The following is an 18017-nucleotide window of genomic DNA, read 5'->3' on the forward strand; positions in this document are numbered from 1 at the left end:
ACTTTATATTCACTAGCTACAGGAATCACATACTGTCTTAACCCGATTGCTCGTTCCAAACTGACACCATCTTACGAACCAAACGACCCCCTAGTACTTCGTGTACTTGCTAACAGAAGTATACAGAACAATAGAATACTAGTATGAATATACGTGGTTGCCACCTTCTTAAGCATGCTATTGACTCTCATTACTAACAACTGACATTTGCAGGCACATTCTTCTGTGTGCATGTTAGTGCATTCACAGAAATCATATCTTATTAGATAAATTTTATTTTCTATGAATTTTTAATTTAAATGAATATCATGTTTTACAAGTGGAGCAGGAATCAGAACCAGCAACTGAGAACACCCTTATTTAACAAGTCAAAGCTAGAGAACTAGGTAGGTATCTAGTTGCCTTCATATACTAAGAAAGTGGGTTTAGTTGGAAGAGACAATGATGTCTGCTCATTAGCTAGACAATGAGGAGCTTAATTATAATCACTAATTACACCCTAAAAGCAGTTATCTTCTCCTGAATCATGTTAGTTCTTACTTGTTGGCAATTATGATAATTGTAATAAACTTTCATCATAAGTTCAAAAAACATTAAGCTACAATCTCATTGTTTGTCTTTGAGGTTAAGGCACTTGTCCTCATTTCTACCTACCTAGCTAAAGCTATGTTACCTTCTACTTTGTAAAGTTCAACTGAATTCAATTATGTTATAGATTTGGAACTTTAGATGCAGTTTGGGGAGAAAATGTGAGATTCATTAAACACTGTATTGGAATTTGATAGGGTACATTGTATTCTAGGTATATGCAACTGTGAGTTTACAATGAATTGAGTTTATAACAACAATTTACGAGTTTGAAGCTCACATATATTGCTGATATTAGCATGAAAAACAATTCATAGATAAGCCACAATTTGAACTATGTAAGACAGCCCCATTGGTGATACTCTATACATTGCAGTTTACTGATGCACATCAAAAATCTTCAAAGGAAGGCTGGATAACCGCATTAACATACGAAGAAAATTTCTTGAATGTAAGAGTTTCAGTATACATAATGGAACCAGACCTGGAGAGATTTAAGTGGTCAGTCAGGCACAACAAAAATGATAAAGGAAACAGTATCGTACACAAAACAAAACAGCATCACACACAAAACAGAGAGCAGCATAGCATGATGCATTGAAATCTTTCAGATATCTTAATAATCAATATACAGGGAATTCCATAAACTCAGATCATAAGGTAAGAGATAGTGAGCATCTGAAAAAATGAGCAAGTCCAACAGTATCCTAGTAAATGCCTCATAAATATAATAAAATATTGTGTCCTAGTGATTTAAGACAAATTTGTTGTACATCAACTCCAATAATATGCCTTATATTTGTGCCTTATTATTGAAGTAATAATATATTTGAATTATAATGAGGAGAGAAAGTAAATAATGGGAGGAGAGGGATGTGTAAAAAAGGGAGGGGAATAATATTTTAATTGCAATAAATGAGATAGGGCATGCTTAGTGGTGCCTTAAAAATGAGGCACATGAATGAATGTCCTAGTGTTTTAAGGCACCGCTAGGACATTGTTGGAGCACTCTTTTATCCAAAGTGCCTCAAATTTTAGTTTAGGACAAGTTTTTAGGGCACTCTTGGACTTGCTGAGAATGTGTGAGAAGGGGGGGGGGTGTAATCAATAGGCATCACATGAAAATTAGTGTTTAAAAATTATAAGAGCAATGAAATTGTGATTCCAAATCAAGTAACGGAATTCTGAAATTTTTAAAAAAAAATCAAGCAAGATAAACAGTTCATATGCAAAACAAATCCAAATAAATCACGACGTTTCAATGTAAACACTCACGAATTAGAAGTGTGACATCAAAATATCAGAGATCAACACCCTCGTCAAGTCCTTTCGAGCTGATCATCACATTTGAATCTATTTGTTTGTCAAATTTCTTTTTCCTCCGAGCTTCAAAGTCTTGGAACCCTTCCATCTGAGAGCAATTTGGTAAAATTTAGTTTAAAAAAATATGTGAAATTGTGATATGTGTCGCATGAAAGATGCAACTATCAACGCTCAAAGTAATTACGATTTACCTGCTGGAATTGTTCCATAGAAATAGGATTATTATGAAGGGAGATATTCTGAAGACTTCTGCATTCTTTCAATAAATTAGTAGGAATCTGCAAGATAAAGAATATGTAACATGTCAATATGTGGCACAAGGAACCTCCTGCTTCTATGCATACTTATAATCTTATCTCAAAAATTCATGCCAGAGATGTAGAATCTCATGTTATCGTTGGAAGGATGTTGCACAGTTTCAAAAACCAAACTATAATTTTAAATTTAAGCACTTTTTTTTTGCTAAATAAATTTAAGCACTTTAACAACGCTAACGATACAACAGACCCCGACAAATATATTACACCTAGAAGGAAGCTATTATGCTATAGACATGAATATTTGCAATAAACTCTACATGTTGTGATTTAAAATATTGTTATTAGATAGAGAGAAACAACGAAATAAATTCTCATATGCAATCTGGAACAAGACACCTTTAAAAAACTAGAGATGGATCAAACCCCCTAGAAGGAAAAAAAAATGAAAAGAATGCACCCACGCATAAACATGAGGCGGGCTCTCATATTCACTAACAAATATTTAGCACTGAAACTACAAAGAATTGTAAAACATATAAAACAATCATCCATAACAGAGCAACCTCCCTATATTGCTAAATCCCTCTAAAAAGTGTATAATATCTGACATAAAAGTGGACACTGTTTGGCTAATGACGAACCGCCATTTCCTAAAGCTTTATAGTTGTAAAATTCATAACCTTTATTGCATTAGCAATTAGTAGTGCTCAGTGCTTGTAATTATTAGCAATGTGTATCAATGATAAGTAAATTCAGAGAATCTCTATGGAATTTATTGGAATACAATAGATAATAATGCTTGTGCGCGCGTCTTTTATGAACAAGTATTTATCAAGACCAATGAAACAAAGCAGAAAACTTATTTAATCATGAAAGAAGCGAAGTCTAATTCAATTGAAATAGTAAACAAACACCTTTTGCACGCTATTACTGTTCAAGCATAGTGACTTCAAGTGAATCAGATTACAAACTGAAGCAGGAATTTCGTCAATTTGATTTTCTGTAAAAATTAAAATAGGAAAAGGCTTAGTTAAACTGGGAAAAGGAGAATTAATCAAATAAAACATTGCAAATACATGACAAGTTTAAGTACTCATCAAAATTCATAACATGGAGATATTTGTTTGAATAAATTAATTGCAATATCAAGGCAATACCTAAAAAAATAAATTAAACATTAGGTAGAACTAATATTGTCAGTTCTCGAGTATAGCTTTGCATTGATAAGTAAAAATAAACTAATAACTGTGCTCAATTTAACTGCGACCTACTTCAGGGTCAAGTTTAAAAATGCAAGACCAAAAAAAATTAATAGTTACTTGAAATTCTATATAATGATAGAAAAACAACCACCACTTGGTTCTGACACTAAACCAACCAAGAAGGTAGTGTAACATTATTGCAATTTTCGCTTCGTTATCTAGAAGTCTTAATTTAGCATAATGGTGATTTAACATGATATTAAAACGTGAAGCTTGGTGAGATTTGACTCAAATTGATTCCAAGTTATGTTGTTGGAATAATCACCATGTCTTAGACTTTATGTTCATAATCTAACCTGCTGTCTCTCTATCGTAAAAGCTAGAGTTTCTTGTAAATTATTTATTATAATATTGTTTTGTGGATACTGCATACTAGTATATAACAGCGGTTGTCAAAAGACATTGCAAATAACAAGACCGATATTTTGAAGAATAATGAAGAAGACAAATTAAAGTTACCATTTGCTTGTAGTTCTTCCATAGAAAAGCAACTCCCGACTGATTCCGGAAGAGACTTCAACTTATTATTGGACACATTTAGCAGAATCAACTGCATTATCAATATTTATTTAAGGATTGAAACAAATGAAGTACACAGTGTATATTATTGAAGATTAACAGTATCTGTAAAAAGTTTTTGGTAGAAAACATATGAGCACTTCATAAAGTCAGCCAAAATAGTTTTTCTAATTGCCAGGCCATGATAACGATTAACATCACAGATAGATTTAGTGGTACGCCATTTACAAATTGCTCACATTGCGCAAACTTCCTAAAGTTTCAGGCAAGCTCGTCAATAAATTTCCAGAGATAGATAGTTGTTCAAGTCTCACCAACTGGCCCACTGGAATGCATAATAGTTTGTATCAGTTATTTATAAGGTATCAACTTGAACGATGGGAAAATAACTAGATAAGTAGATGAATGATAAAATATTAGACTCCAACTCTCGTAGATGTAATAAAAAAGATAGGTTGGAACACTTAAGAATATAGCACACAATAAGGCATTGTCCTACAAGAGTTTAAGAAAATTACATTCATCAGGCAGAGTAGTGAGGCGATTTCCATCCATTGTCATAACTTTTAAAGACTGGAGCTTTCCCAAGTTCATGGGGAGGCGCTCTATAATGTTATCAGCTAAAATCTGAAATGCATGAAATTTGTTAATTAGATGTCTAGATCTTTGATGTCTTGACTCTTGAGTCTTGACCATATAGTCATGGATTATAAGCTTGTCTTTTTCTTTTTCTGGTGAATAAAGCTTTGATTCTTACCAGTCTTTGCATATTTATCAACTTGTTAATCTCGGTTGGAATTTCAACTGCAGCAGCCCAATAGAATGAGATAGAGAGAGTCAGAACTTGAGAGTGAAAGAAAGAACAGACACTAGATACACATCAGATTAGCAAGGAGAAGATTGCCAAATTAGTCATTAGGATAAAAAGTTATACAAGTAGTAGCAAATAAAGAATGGAAGTGTATGATCGTTTTTTAGCATAAGCTTTATTCGAAGAAAAGCAACAAAAACAACTCCAAAACCAAAAAGCAATGCCTCATCAGAATAGCATTACCTAGCCGATTGTGCGTTAAATCAAGAGTTCTGACAGATTTGTCCAAGTTAAGTACTTCACTAGGAAAAGTCTGTGTACAATCAAAGAGTAAAATCAGCTCATCCTATTTGCAAAAAAATAAAACCCAAAAACATAAAGATCAAAACTTTACAATCAGCACAGTAAGAAATCATTAATACTGAAAGTACAAAGGAATTACAGTGATACCCAGTAAAAGTAAAGATCAAAACTTTATAATCCTACGTATAAACAAAGTGAGGGGAAATGAGTAGTTCGTGTCAAAAACACAAATCCAGATGAAAAATGAGAATCAAAATTTAATATTTATTGTCAAAAAGTTAACTTCATTAGTTTATGATCAGAGAGAATTATGAAGATACTTAATCAACGTGGGAGAGAGAGGGAGAGAGAGGGGGAGGGAGAGGGAGAGAGGGAGAGAGGGAGAGAGAGGGGGGGGAGAGAGAGAGAGAGAGAGAGACCTTCAATTTGGAGTCACGTAGAGCAACAATGCCAGTTGATCGCCAACGAGCAAGACGAGAAGCAGAAGAATCCCCATTTTTGCTATTATAACACCCCATCCCACCCTTTATTCCGATGATGATGAATACACAGAGACAATAATAATTATTGTATAATCACTACCAGGGTGTTGTACAGTGAATTGGACAAACAATATAAAACCCAGCCAGAAATTAACAATGTGCTGTTGATTTTTGGCTGGGTTTTCAATTTATATTTTCATCGGCGACTTTTAAACCAGAATATACCCAAATACTATAAGGTCAGCTGGCTGAGGTGACGTTAAGACCGTGTTGACTGTTGACCAATATATAATGTGTTGCATCACATTTGTATTTTTTTTTTATTTTTTTAGAATTACTACTCTATTAATTTTATTATTATAACTTCTTTTTTTTTATAATTATTACAATTTCATCTTTAATATTAATTACTACTAAAATTTACTATACATAATGTGATAATTTATTATTATCAGACTTTACAAATCCGGTGTCTTGATTCTGATTCAATCTCAAACACATGCAAGTCTAATGATATAAAAAACAACAAGTTTAGTGATTCCAGTTTGGCATAAAAATAAAAAACACTTTAAGGAAAACATATTTTTTATGTTGGTTGGGCAGTTGGTGTGCATTTGAAACCAAATGAGACGTATTCACAATACTCTTCCCACTCCATTCTTTATAAATGCAGTTCTCATCTTAAGCATCTAGCATGAGCTTCAAAGGCAATAAACATCTCAAAACTGAAAGCTTACAAATGCAGACTGAGTTTTAGAAACAAAACATTTGTAAAATTCAAAAAAAAATACTAATATAAAAATGTTGCAATATGACAAAATATGGCAGACCGAGCTTGCAAATGTAGTTCAAAAGCAACACTGAGTACTAAATGTTATCTAAAACAAGGTCATTTGTCCCTTTCAAGCTGCAACAACAACAATCCTTCCAGCAACTTGATCAAGGTCGCGTTGTCCACTGGATGTGATTTTTCTCCCACTGGTGCACAAAAACAATATTAAGCAAACATAACATAACCAAATTCAAGGGTGCTGGAAGTAGAGGTGGCAAAATATGGATATGGATGGTTTTGGATGATTAAATATGGACGTGGATTGGTTTTTGATCCAAATCCATATTCAGTCTATTTTTAATTGAAAATAGTTTTGGACGGGTTTGGATCATTGTGGTTATGGATCCAAATATGGATATATATATATATATATAAATATTTTTACCAAAGTGTGCCAAAACTCAACTGTATTGTGTTCCAGATGTGTGGGCTGTGTGTTGTGGCTTAGGCCAATAATACTGGGGTAAGTGAGAAATTTGATGCAGTGACCGTACAAATTAAACCAAATGGTCCCAGTGATTTCTACGATTTAAAATATGTACCATATCTAAAATATACAAGTAATTATTTTACGTGTTATAAAAAACTAAAAGAAAGTATATATTATAAATTAAATAAATATAATTTTACAAATAAACTTAGATTATATAATATTCAAAATTAGTAAAATGTAAGTATAATTAACAATACGTGTTCCTCCTAATAGGCTAATAATAAATAAGAAAGCAATTCAGAATTTGAAATGGTAAATTAAACTTTTTCATTTACAAGTATAAATTCATAACATGTACTATAAATCTATACTATACTATTATAAGCGAAACATGGTTTCGTTTGGTCGGTTTGTTAACACCTTCCTAAAATGGTTGTTAACACTTTCCAGAACAAAGTTAAAGTAAATATATTTTATTGAAAAAAATTAAATCATGTATTTGATATAATTACAAACTCTTTAAATGATAATTTTACTTGATTTCTAATCGCACTCAACTTCTTTTTCACCTTTTTCGTAGGGAACCAAACACTTTCAAAATTAATTTTAATAATTCAAATTTAAAAACAACAATTTATTAACAAATCAAGATAATTCAAATTTAAAAATAACAATTTAGTAACAAATCCAGAACAAATTAAAAAAAAATCTTTATCACATCATCCGCATACACCAAATCAACCGCATATACTGCTCCGATAAGCGCCCACGGCCGGAGGACTTTTTATTACTTTAACTATTTAAAATTTGAATTTGTCAATAACACGATATATAAATTATTAACTTTGTCATGAATTTCAAAAAAACATATTTATTATCTGCTATAATTTTATTTTATATAATAAAAAATAATAAAATTATAAATATTATAATTAGTCCGTGCATCGCACGAGTTATAGGCCAGTATACATAAATAGACAAACACCTATAAGCTGATTTGAAGAACTGCGGATGACTAATACGAGACAGAATGGATGCTCAGCCTCATATATATATATATTCCAGTTGAGGTGTGTCTCAGACAAATCTAAGAAGGAGACCCAAATATGGATCCAAATATGGTTCTCATTCTTTCGGTCCATATTTGTGGAGGAAATGTGTGATAAAAATCTAACCAAATCCATATTCACAAATGTGATTTTGTTTCAATCCAAATCCAAAAGTTTGGTTTGGTTTGGATGGTTTTCATGGTTTTTTATCCAATTTTCCAGGTCTAGCTGGAAGCAATGTGGATCTTAAACTGAGGTAATTAAGCAACAAAAAAAAACGTGCTCTTCAAAATTGTTCACGTCTGGATTTTGAAAACTCTTCTTTTATCATCAGCCCCACATGCACGACATAGAGAGCTCAAATGACTATGATTCCCAAGTCCTTTAACCTTCAATTGTTTACCGAACCATTTAGACATATAGACTTTTTGACACATGACAAAAGCTTAAGTAGACTTATCATTTAACATAAAAAACATGTCATCACTTCTGGAATGATATATTTAACATGACATGTAACTCATCAGCACTAAGAATGCCAAAATAATTGCAACCTGGCTTTGCAGGATCGAAAAATCAAAAAAATAAAGCACTCACCCCTTGCTGTCAAAATCAACAATGTTCATTGTTTGCAACTGCTGAAGAATGTGACGGGCAACACCTCCACTGCTCTTGCAAAAATGTGGTGGAGCACTGCCATTCCTCTTGCTCCCTCCATAGATCCTCCTGAAGGCACCGACACCAAGACCTCCCCTCAAATAGATTTTCCTTGCCATTGATGCTGCAGATCAAATCATATAAAATTAGTAAAAATCCATACAGCACAATTTGGTTATAGTCCTAAAAAAGTGAAGAACCAACATACCAGCTCTAATATAGTACCAATCACTGTCATACGGTGCTAGCTCCTTAAAAGTACCCGTCTTTACTATATCAGTCCAATGCGGAAGCTCCATCTGATACACTCCATAGTTAAAAACAGTACTAATGTTTGCAACAAAACTACCGTCTTCATACTTAAAAAAACAAATTACACAAACTTTCCAACCCATTCATAATTTCATACAATAACTGCAGGAATTTACAGTACAACACCAAAAATAGTGTCATTAACATTAACGACATAACCAAACACCGAACAAGTAGGATTCAATATAATCCAAATCCAACTCATTCACCGAAAGCAGCTAGAACTTGAAAAATGTACATGATTTCCTACATATTACTGCATTAATACTAAATCAAGGCCTTTATTCGTAAAACAAAACACAAATATTAAAATCTGGAGCTCGAAACACAATATTCATACTAATAAAATGCAAATCCTTTCTTAATTCATGATGTACATAATTAAAACAGATAACATAAGAAATTAATCTAACTCGAAAATTAACGAAATGAATGGTACCTTTCCGGAGCGTTTGAGATGAGCAGCATAGGCCTTGACGAACTCGTGCGGTGACACATCTTTAACAGTCTTACCAGCAGCCTCCATTGCTTGTGTTTAATCTCACGCTCGTAACTAGATCTCTGATGATGATGATAATGATTAGGGTTTGTTTGTTTGGATGATGTGATTTTGGGTTTTATTTGCTCGTTTGTGTAGCCCAATGTCGTTCCTTTTTTAAGCCCTGCCCGATTACATATCATCACCCTGTCTAGGCCCAAACCAATTGCAACAATTATTAATAATAACTAAATAAGTTTTTTCGGGCACGGCCTCGTACTAAATTATTATATATATATTTTTTGTGAGTTGCTTATTTTTATCGGTGAAAATTTTGTGTATAGAAGAATCCATCATTATTAATAAGATAAGTATTGATAAAAAATATCGCCCAAGAATTTATTGTGTGCACAAAGTTCACGACCCCACACCTTAAAAAATTGATTAAATGTATATGCTAATTATATTTATTTATCCCAAAAAAATAACAAACAATGTCAACAACTCAGTTTTTATTCAGAGATCTCGGTTGATTCAGTTATGATTTATTGAGTTCCCGTTACAAAGCACCCTCAATAAAAATGACAAAGCAAACACTTTTTTCCCCAAATTTAGAATAGATTTCATTAATATTTTCAAGGAGATTTATTCGGGACAAATCCCCAACTAAACATGAAATCATGTTATAAATATAAATAAACGAGTTAAATAATTAGGTTCTTTATTTTCGGATTGCTTACTTAACTACATAAAAATATTCCGAAAATTTATAATTGAAAATAATGGTTTCCCGAGCAATCCAGACCGCATCTCCCCCTGAAAATAGTAGTTTCACAATTGACCCTAATATTAATTGCATGGATAGTGCAATGTTTGATAGAGTATATATTTATATATATAACATAATTTTAATTCATCATATCTATTATATTTTACATTTAATTATATGTTTTTACATAAATTTAATGTTTTATTGTATGAAGTAAGAAATCATAAATTTAGAAGGATTGGGGAATAAAAAGCTTAATTTGAACTGAAGAAGAAAAAGATATTGTTGCATCTACAGTTTTCATCTTTTTTCTTACTTTTCCACCATGTTTACATACTCTTGTGTATTGTTTCTTTCGAGATGATAACCTAATTATCTCTTTATGCCTTTAATGGATTATTTTGTTATATATAATTTTTTTTTCACTGTGTTTTTGTGGTCGCATTAGTTGTTTGTAGTGATTTGTGTTTAATGCTTCTCAAATACTGATCACCCTTGAGATTGATTTCGTAATCTGGACGGATTTAAAAGAGATCCTTAAGTTAAGACCTAATCAATATATTTTGTGATAACTATTTATATTAATTTGTGGTTAGGATATGAATATACCTAAACACCCTAAGCAGTCCAATTAAGACGAAACTTAATGTTATTTATGCTTTTGAATTTTACATAGGAATAAGGGGGTTATTGCATAAATTAGCGTTACTTGAGATTGAGAAGATCCTTGTGAATACATGATTGTCTTATACTAGCAATTAGATCACGAGAATAGAGGTTAAAGAACAAGCTTGTTGAAGAACATTGGATGAAGTTAAAGACCTAGTTTTCATTTTTAAAATTAATTATTCGACATTGTGTTAGTTTAATTATCTAGCGATAATTCAGTAAATATTTTCTTGGTTTTTATTTGACTTGAATTGAAAGAAATATAGTAACTGGTATTTAACAACTTATCAATAGTCTTCGTGGGAACGAATTTATATACCACTTGTTGCGATACTGCTCTGGTATTAATGTTGTAAAACCGATAACAAGACTCAGTTGCAAAAATTGAGCTTAAAGGCCTCATATTATGAACAAATATTATTGTGAGAGGTGAGCGCATGTGATTTTCACCACCGTTTAGAACACACTCAAGCTATCTAGCTGTCGGACACCAGCAATAAACCTGTCAAAACTATTGTTACTGCGAGATATCCAGATCTCTTAATACGCCGTAAAATTTATTTTCAGCTAGGGGTAATCATCAAAGCACAGAAACCGCATGCACCGCACCGCAAAATGTAGTTTTTTATTTTTTGTGGTGCGGTTGCGCTTGCGGTTTGACATTTTAACATTGCGGCTCAAACTCCAACGCATCGCAATTTAATATATATATATATTATAGATTCATTTCTTGTTAGTATGATTTTCTGTTATAAATGATAGCTTACATATTACAAATTACCAACTTATTTTTATTTTTAATAAACGTACCCAACTTTCTATCAAACAACGTTTTGCTCTATGTTTCTAAATACTGAGAATTGCCTTCTTTTTTGTCACAAAATTTCAATTATTTTTAGCTTTTTATTAGATAAATATTTATTATATTTGTATGTAAATATTAATTTTTTCAATAAATAAATCGCACAAACCGCGCCACACCTCACCACATTTTCGTGGTATGATTTATACGGTTTTTGAGATTACGCGGTGTCGGTGCGGTTTGAAAATTTGATCAAACCGCATGTGTAGTTTTGGTTTGCGCTTTGAGGAAAAAACCGCATCACCCGCACCGCGATCACCCTAATTATTTCAACACAATTACCACATTGCATAAAACGAGACACATCACATAAAGCGAGTTAATCAAACACACAAATTATAACTCAAACAAAATGAAATGAAATAAACCCAAAATTTAAAGGTCTTAGAATGATACCTAATTTTAATATGTTGTTACACCATAGATTTTGAATTCAAAAACTAGATTTCATTATAAAATTCGGGCTCTTATCTCATTAGATCTGAAAAATAAAGTGAAAACTCAAATGAACTTTTTGAGTTTTGCAGAACAAAACTCGATTTCATTGAAGAAGAAGCAAACAAAAGGAGGATGTTTATTGAAACAAAATAAAAAATAAGAGAAGAGGTGTTATATGGATGGAGAAGGGGCGGCTAGGAATTGAGATGAGTATGAGAGAGAGAGTGAGAGTTTAGATGTGAATAAAGGGATGAAGATGGAGATGGGTAGAAATGCTGGAAAAGGAGATGAAGCGGTTAAGATTAGAGGAAGATGGGGCGGCTGATTCTCATGAGAGAATAAACCCTAGATCAGAGCCGTATGAAGTTAATCTAAACACATGGTACTTGTTGAAAAATATATAAAATTTACTAAAATATTTTTCTTTCAAAATAAGCATATAAGATTTTAATAATAGATTTCAACGGTTAATTCTTTAGTTTCATAAAATCCTAAACTATCAAATTGGTCCTTGTCCAAAAAAATAAAAGTAATAACATATGCACATTAGAAAAATTACTTATAGTATATAAGTTATGAAATAAAATACAGTATTTCTAATTAAAATTAAATTAATTTCATAAATTAGATATTCTAGTAAACAAGATTAAGACAAGCATGGTGAATAAAAAAATGACTTTGAAAAATAAGAACTAAAATTTATATTTTAAACATGGTATCTAAGAGCATCTGCAGCGCATTAGGAATAGAAAAGTGGAAATGCCCCTTTTTAACTGTGCCGAATAGGAAGGAAAAAAAGTGGTCAGCTCATTCTTCCCATCATTGCGATATTCCGTATCATCACCACTTTTAATGTATATAAAAATTACTTAATTTCATCGTGTTACATACCAATGAACCCAAATTAGCTCAAATGGTACAAAAAATGTGTCTTGTGTATTGTAACAAAAATGATCACTCCATTCAAAAATCACTTTAGGTCCGGTTAGCATATAATTAAAAGCAATTTTAGTGGAGCCCTATTTCTTGTCTCGGAACTCCAAAAATGACCTGATAATATACTTTATAAAATATTGCATTGGATATGTTGTGGAAAACGTCCGGTCAGTCCCATCGCAGCAGCTACAGCCCTTGTCATTTTATTTTAATGTTTTGATATTATTTAATTAATTTTTTACTCACTTGTTTACATTCCAATTTTTTATTATTATTTATACACTGGTCTTTGCCTCATTACATCTGACGAGTTTACCCACCTTTTTCTAGAAATCAATTTCATATTCTATTTTTCAACTACATCATAACTCTTAATTTTTCAACTAATTTTTGGCTGAAGGCTCGGTCAAATTGTCTAATAGCCCAATTACTCAGTTATCAAGGTTTTAGTCCATTAATTTTTACTACTTTTATTTGTATACATAAATATTAATTTCAAATTTTATTTAAAATGTACAATACATATTATTTAGACTTAATTGCACTATACATAATTTAAAATTTCTTATTTTTGTATGAAAGTGACTAAATTTTTATTTGAGACAATATGATAACTGAATATTTTTAAAGTGGTCATCATAGTGGCTCCGGACATGATTTGCTAAGTTGGCCTTTTGAATTTCACGGGTGAGGTTAAAAGCTGATTCAAATTTCAAAGGCTCGTGACTTTTGTAGAATCTTCTTCATAGAATTAGAGATTTCAAATTGCTGAGTTGGAGTCCCATTCTAACTAAGAATATTTGTGCTACGAAAATTGGCACAGAAGAATGACTTTCATTCCATACAGAAAATTGGGATTACTACTCTATTAATTTTATTATTATAACTTCTTTTTTTTATAATTATTACAATTTCATCTTTAATATTAATTACTACTAAAATTTACTATAATGTGATAATTTATTATTATCAGACTTTACAAATCCGGTGTCTTGATTCTGATTCAATCTCAAACACATGCAAGTCTAATGATATAAAAAACAACAAGTTTAGTGATTCCAGTTTGGCATAAAAATAAGAAACACTTTAAGGAAAACATATATTTTATGTTGGTTGGGCAGTTGGTGTGCATTTGAAACCAAATGAGACGTATTCACAATACTCTTCCCACTCCATTCTTTATAAATGCAGTTCTCATCTTAAGCATCTAGCATGAGCTTCAAAGGCAATAAACATCTCAAAACTGAAAGCTTACAAATGCAGACTGAGTTTTAGAAACAAAACATTTGTAAAATTCAAAAAAAAATACTAATATAAAAATGTTGCAATATGACAAAATATGGCAGACCGAGCTTGCAAATGTAGTTCAAAAGCGACACTGAGTACTAAATGTTATCTAAAACAAGGTCATTTGTCCCTTTCAAGCTGCAACAACAACAATCCTTCCAGCAACTTGATCAAGGTCGCGTTGTCCACTGGATGTGATTTTTCTCCCACTGGTGCACAAAAACAATATTAAGCAAACATAACATAACCAAATTCAAGGGTGCTGGAAGTAGAGGTGGCAAAATATGGATATGGATGGTTTTGGATGATTAAATATGGACGTGGATTGGTTTTTGATCCAAATCCATATTCAGTCTATTTTTAATTGAAAATAGTTTTGGACGGGTTTGGATCATTGTGGTTATGGATCCAAATATGGATATATATATATATATAAATATTTTTACCAAAGTGTGCCAAAACTCAACTGTATTGTGTTCCAGATGTGTGGGCTGTGTGTTGTGGCTTAGGCCAATAATACTGGGGTAAGTGAGAAATTTGATGCAGTGACCGTACAAATTAAACCAAATGGTCCCAGTGATTTCTACGATTTAAAATATGTACCATATCTAAAATATACAAGTAATTATTTTACGTGTTATAAAAAACTAAAAGAAAGTATATATTATAAATTAAATAAATATAATTTTACAAATAAACTTAGATTATATAATATTCAAAATTAGTAAAATGTAAGTATAATTAACAATACGTGTTCCTCCTAATAGGCTAATAATAAATAAGAAAGCAATTCAGAATTTGAAATGGTAAATTAAACTTTTTCATTTACAAGTATAAATTCATAACATGTACTATAAATCTATACTATACTATTATAAGCGAAACATGGTTTCGTTTGGTCGGTTTGTTAACACCTTCCTAAAATGGTTGTTAACACTTTCCAGAACAAAGTTAAAGTAAATATATTTTATTGAAAAAAATTAAATCATGTATTTGATATAATTACAAACTCTTTAAATGATAATTTTACTTGATTTCTAATCGCACTCAACTTCTTTTTCACCTTTTTCGTAGGGAACCAAACACTTTCAAAATTAATTTTAATAATTCAAATTTAAAAACAACAATTTATTAACAAATCAAGATAATTCAAATTTAAAAATAACAATTTAGTAACAAATCCAGAACAAATTAAAAAAAAATCTTTATCACATCATCCGCATACACCAAATCAACCGCATATACTGCTCCGATAAGCGCCCACGGCCGGAGGACTTTTTATTACTTTAACTATTTAAAATTTGAATTTGTCAATAACACGATATATAAATTATTAACTTTGTCATGAATTTCAAAAAAACATATTTATTATCTGCTATAATTTTATTTTATATAATAAAAAATAATAAAATTATAAATATTATAATTAGTCCGTGCATCGCACGAGTTATAGGCCAGTATACATAAATAGACAAACACCTATAAGCTGATTTGAAGAACTGCGGATGACTAATACGAGACAGAATGGATGCTCAGCCTCATATATATATATTCCAGTTGAGGTGTGTCTCAGACAAATCTAAGAAGGAGACCCAAATATGGATCCAAATATGGTTCTCATTCTTTCGGTCCATATTTGTGGAGGAAATGTGTGATAAAAATCTAACCAAATCCATATTCACAAATGTGATTTTGTTTCAATCCAAATCCAAAAGTTTGGTTTGGTTTGGATGGTTTTCATGGTTTTTTATCCAATTTTCCAGGTCTAGCTGGAAGCAATGTGGATCTTAAACTGAGGTAATTAAGCAACAAAAAAAAACGTGCTCTTCAAAATTGTTCACGTCTGGATTTTGAAAACTCTTCTTTTATCATCAGCCCCACATGCACGACATAGAGAGCTCAAATGACTATGATTCCCAAGTCCTTTAACCTTCAATTGTTTACCGAACCATTTAGACATATAGACTTTTTGACACATGACAAAAGCTTAAGTAGACTTATCATTTAACATAAAAAACATGTCATCACTTCTGGAATGATATATTTAACATGACATGTAACTCATCAGCACTAAGAATGCCAAAATAATTGCAACCTGGCTTTGCAGGATCGAAAAATCAAAAAAATAAAGCACTCACCCCTTGCTGTCAAAATCAACAATGTTCATTGTTTGCAACTGCTGAAGAATGTGACGGGCAACACCTCCACTGCTCTTGCAAAAATGTGGTGGAGCACTGCCATTCCTCTTGCTCCCTCCATAGATCCTCCTGAAGGCACCGACACCAAGACCTCCCCTCAAATAGATTTTCCTTGCCATTGATGCTGCAGATCAAATCATATAAAATTAGTAAAAATCCATACAGCACAATTTGGTTATAGTCCTAAAAAAGTGAAGAACCAACATACCAGCTCTAATATAGTACCAATCACTGTCATACGGTGCTAGCTCCTTAAAAGTACCCGTCTTTACTATATCAGTCCAATGCGGAAGCTCCATCTGATACACTCCATAGTTAAAAACAGTACTAATGTTTGCAACAAAACTACCGTCTTCATACTTAAAAAAACAAATTACACAAACTTTCCAACCCATTCATAATTTCATACAATAACTGCAGGAATTTACAGTACAACACCAAAAATAGTGTCATTAACATTAACGACATAACCAAACACCGAACAAGTAGGATTCAATATAATCCAAATCCAACTCATTCACCGAAAGCAGCTAGAACTTGAAAAATGTACATGATTTCCTACATATTACTGCATTAATACTAAATCAAGGCCTTTATTCGTAAAACAAAACACAAATATTAAAATCTGGAGCTCGAAACACAATATTCATACTAATAAAATGCAAATCCTTTCTTAATTCATGATGTACATAATTAAAACAGATAACATAAGAAATTAATCTAACTCGAAAATTAACGAAATGAATGGTACCTTTCCGGAGCGTTTGAGATGAGCAGCATAGGCCTTGACGAACTCGTGCGGTGACACATCTTTAACAGTCTTACCAGCAGCCTCCATTGCTTGTGTTTAATCTCACGCTCGTAACTAGATCTCTGATGATGATGATAATGATTAGGGTTTGTTTGTTTGGATGATGTGATTTTGGGTTTTATTTGCTCGTTTGTGTAGCCCAATGTCGTTCCTTTTTTAAGCCCTGCCCGATTACATATCATCACCCTGTCTAGGCCCAAACCAATTGCAACAATTATTAATAATAACTAAATAAGTTTTTTCGGGCACGGCCTCGTACTAAATTATTATATATATATTTTTTGTGAGTTGCTTATTTTTATCGGTGAAAATTTTGTGTATAGAAGAATCCATCATTATTAATAAGATAAGTATTGATAAAAAATATCGCCCAAGAATTTATTGTGTGCACAAAGTTCACGACCCCACACCTTAAAAAATTGATTAAATGTATATGCTAATTATATTTATTTATCCCAAAAAAATAACAAACAATGTCAACAACTCAGTTTTTATTCAGAGATCTCGGTTGATTCAGTTATGATTTATTGAGTTCCCGTTACAAAGCACCCTCAATAAAAATGACAAAGCAAACACTTTTTTCCCCAAATTTAGAATAGATTTCATTAATATTTTCAAGGAGATTTATTCGGGACAAATCCCCAACTAAACATGAAATCATGTTATAAATATAAATAAACGAGTTAAATAATTAGGTTCTTTATTTTCGGATTGCTTACTTAACTACATAAAAATATT

At 31.7% G+C, this 18017-nt stretch overlaps 3 protein-coding genes across 3 annotated transcripts; all 3 read right to left on the reverse strand.

Moving 5' to 3' along the window:
• Positions 1-735: 735 nt before the first annotated feature.
• On the reverse strand, positions 736-5884 carry LOC141717755 (plant intracellular Ras-group-related LRR protein 7). The gene is made up of 10 exons (XM_074519954.1): positions 5486-5884; positions 5007-5076; positions 4710-4756; positions 4471-4579; positions 4192-4277; positions 3893-3983; positions 3086-3171; positions 2103-2189; positions 1864-1999; positions 736-1072 (listed from the first exon to the last, which is right to left on the reverse strand). Exons 1-9 carry the CDS (start codon positions 5582-5584, stop codon positions 1889-1891), a joined length of 786 nt encoding a protein of 261 aa, XP_074376055.1. The 5' UTR covers positions 5585-5884; the 3' UTR covers positions 736-1072; positions 1864-1888.
• Positions 5885-6180: 296 nt separating this feature from the next.
• Positions 6181-9450, reverse strand: LOC141717756 (small ribosomal subunit protein eS19x-like). The gene is made up of 4 exons (XM_074519955.1): positions 9271-9450; positions 8728-8818; positions 8460-8643; positions 6181-6526 (listed from the first exon to the last, which is right to left on the reverse strand). Exons 1-4 carry the CDS (start codon positions 9355-9357, stop codon positions 6451-6453), a joined length of 438 nt encoding a protein of 145 aa, XP_074376056.1. The 5' UTR covers positions 9358-9450; the 3' UTR covers positions 6181-6450.
• A 4683-nt stretch (positions 9451-14133) lies between these two features.
• Positions 14134-17399, reverse strand: LOC141717758 (small ribosomal subunit protein eS19x-like). The gene is made up of 4 exons (XM_074519956.1): positions 17220-17399; positions 16677-16767; positions 16409-16592; positions 14134-14479 (listed from the first exon to the last, which is right to left on the reverse strand). The coding sequence occupies exons 1-4, from the start codon at positions 17304-17306 to the stop codon at positions 14404-14406; spliced, it is 438 nt and encodes a 145-aa protein (XP_074376057.1). The 5' UTR covers positions 17307-17399; the 3' UTR covers positions 14134-14403.
• Positions 17400-18017: the final 618 nt, after the last annotated feature.

The sequence above is a fragment of the Apium graveolens genome, chromosome 4 (assembly GCF_009905375.1).
Source record: "Apium graveolens cultivar Ventura chromosome 4, ASM990537v1, whole genome shotgun sequence".
In the NCBI taxonomy this organism is placed as follows: Eukaryota; Viridiplantae; Streptophyta; class Magnoliopsida; order Apiales; family Apiaceae; genus Apium; species Apium graveolens.